General features: G+C 37.4%; 1 protein-coding gene across 1 annotated transcript in view; it reads right to left on the bottom strand.

Annotated features, from left to right (window-relative positions):
* nckap1l (NCK associated protein 1 like) overlaps positions 1-2500 on the bottom strand; it is a 16033-nt gene that overhangs the window by 13126 nt on the left and 407 nt on the right. Inside the window, exons 2-5 of the mRNA XM_047810158.1 lie at positions 1155-1265; positions 432-524; positions 141-197; positions 1-61 (exon numbers count right to left, since the gene is read on the bottom strand). The exon at positions 1-61 is cut by the window's left edge and continues 82 nt beyond it. Coding sequence (XP_047666114.1) covers positions 1-61; positions 141-197; positions 432-524; positions 1155-1265 — 322 coding nt within the window. The remainder of the gene's footprint in view (positions 62-140; positions 198-431; positions 525-1154; positions 1266-2500) is intronic.

Here is a 2500-nt window from a genome sequence, read left to right as displayed (position 1 = left end):
TGACAGAAGCGTAGGTGATGATCAGGTCCAGGTAATTCTTAGTGAAGTCAAAGTTCACGGCCTGAAACACTTTATTTATTAATATAATGACAGAATATAAACGTTATTGAGTGCTTTAAAAAATCCTCTGTATCACTCACGATGTTAAAGAAGCACTGACAGGCGTCGATGGTGTTCAGGAGCTCATAAACATGGTCCTTAAATAAGACACATAAACGTGACTTTAGCAACATATTTAGTGTCTATTACGTAATGTTTAGGGTTAAAAAGAACAAACAAAATCAAAACAATTACAAATCAAAATGGCAAAAAGTTCTAAGATAAGTTTTTTTTTTTTAAATGTTCTATTAATTTTTTTGGAGAATAAAAAAATGATCTTTTCTTAGTCTTTTTATTTTTATAAAAGCTGAATAGCAAATAAATAATCTTACCCTGAACTCCATGACATCGATAAAAGAATCATAAAAATGACTGAGAGTCTCCAGGATGGTAGATTTCTGTTTCTGAACACTGCTGAGCTGCTGCTGTAGTGGGACATTCAGCAACACAACACAAAACTGTTACACACAAACTCACAACAGCTTTTAAACTGAAGGACATAATGTTCTCAACTACAGTCCATAATTCTGTGTGTGTGTGTGTGTGTGTGTGTGTGTGTGTGTGTATGTGTGTGTGTGTGTGTGTGTGTGTGTGTGTGTGTGTGTCTTACTGTGCATTACCGTATGTATAGTATGTATGTGTGTGTGTTACTGTATGTGATGTGTGTTTTTGTTTGTATGTCTTACTGTATGTTACAGTATGTATGTGTGTGTATTACTGTATGTATCTGTGTGTGTGTTACTGTGTTACTGTATGTATCTGTGTGTGTGTTACTATATGTTACTGTGTGTGTATTACTGTATTACTGTATTACTGTTTCTCTCTGTGTGTGTGTCTGCATGTTACTGTGTGTGATGTGTGTGTGTATTACTGTATTACTGTATTACTGTTTCTCTGTGTGTGTGTGTGTGTGTGTGTCTGCATGTTACTGCAGGTGTGTATTACTGTATGTTTCTGTGTTTGTGTGTGTGTGTGTGTGTGTGTGTTTGTGTGTGTATGTGTGTGTGTGTGTCTGTGTGTGTGTGTGTGTTTGTGTGTTACTGTGTGAAAATTACACTTCCTCCTCTGAAGTCGATGTTCGGAAATTTCCTGTTGATGAATTTTATTGCAGGTTCCATGGATTTATCGGTGAGAAAGGCAGGCCGGCGTTTCGGATCCGCACACGTCTTAAAGGGGAAAGGTTACAGGTCACAGTTAATAAGTCTGTTATAATAAAATAAACATCAAGTCTTTTAGTTTGTCCTTTAGTCACGATCACTGCTGCGTGCTGGAGTGCTGATTAGTAGCTCACTGGTCTAAGCACTGACTCTGGGTTGTGTGGCTGTAGGGATGTGTTTATAAAATCATCTCACAATCACTTCATTATCAACTGCCTCAAGAGTGGAGCTACACACACACACACACACACACACACACACACACAATCACACACACATATACACAATCACACACACTCACACACACATATACGCACACATACACATACACATACACACAATAACACACACACACACACACACACACACACACACACACACACACACACACACACACACACACATACAGTACACACACACACACACACACACACACACACACACACACACACACACACACACACACACACACACACACACTGTCTACCCCTGCTGACCAACTTAAACTACAACTTGGTTGATTATATATATGTTTATAAAGAACATAAAGACGTGAGACGTGTTAATGAATAAGTTAATGAATGTTTATTACATGAACATTGTCCTGACCCAGAGTTCATCTTTATTCTCAGTCTGCTTCCAAAATGTTAATTTAATAAAGAAGCTGAGAGTAAATGTTGTTTCTGCATTGTAATAAATGACCAAAGCTTCGGAGTGATTCCAGTTTAAACATCATTGTAAAGTTTTAAACTTTTACTGAAGTAGAATTGCATTTTATTCTGTTTCTGTTTGGAAACAGGAAGCTGTGAGTGCAGACACTGACACACTGACACACTAAAATCCGCCATGATGGACTGCATCATATTTATCACAACACTACACTAATTCACATATTTCTAAATTCACACATTTTGCATTTTGCCTTAAAAGGTGATTCCTGCACACATAATGAGAGAGAAAGACAGCGTGTGTGTGTGTGTGTGTGTGTGTGTGTGTGTGTGTGTGTGTGTGTGTGTGTGTGTGTGTGTGTGTGTGTGTGTGTGTGTGGTTTATGCTGAGTGGCTGGTTTCCTGTTTGCACTTCCTTTTTGATTCTCTGTTCTGAATTATAACAAACTGTTTATAGAATTTATCACATAAAGACACGTATAAATTATTTTATTTTACTCACACACTTAGTACAGACTGATATACAGAGCAAATGAGATCCCATTATAAAGATTACTTCTAATACGATAACGTGTA

Source organism: Tachysurus fulvidraco, chromosome 2 (assembly GCF_022655615.1).
Source record: "Tachysurus fulvidraco isolate hzauxx_2018 chromosome 2, HZAU_PFXX_2.0, whole genome shotgun sequence".
Taxonomy (NCBI): domain Eukaryota; kingdom Metazoa; phylum Chordata; class Actinopteri; order Siluriformes; family Bagridae; genus Tachysurus; species Tachysurus fulvidraco.
This window is presented reverse-complemented; position numbering and strand designations above follow the sequence as displayed.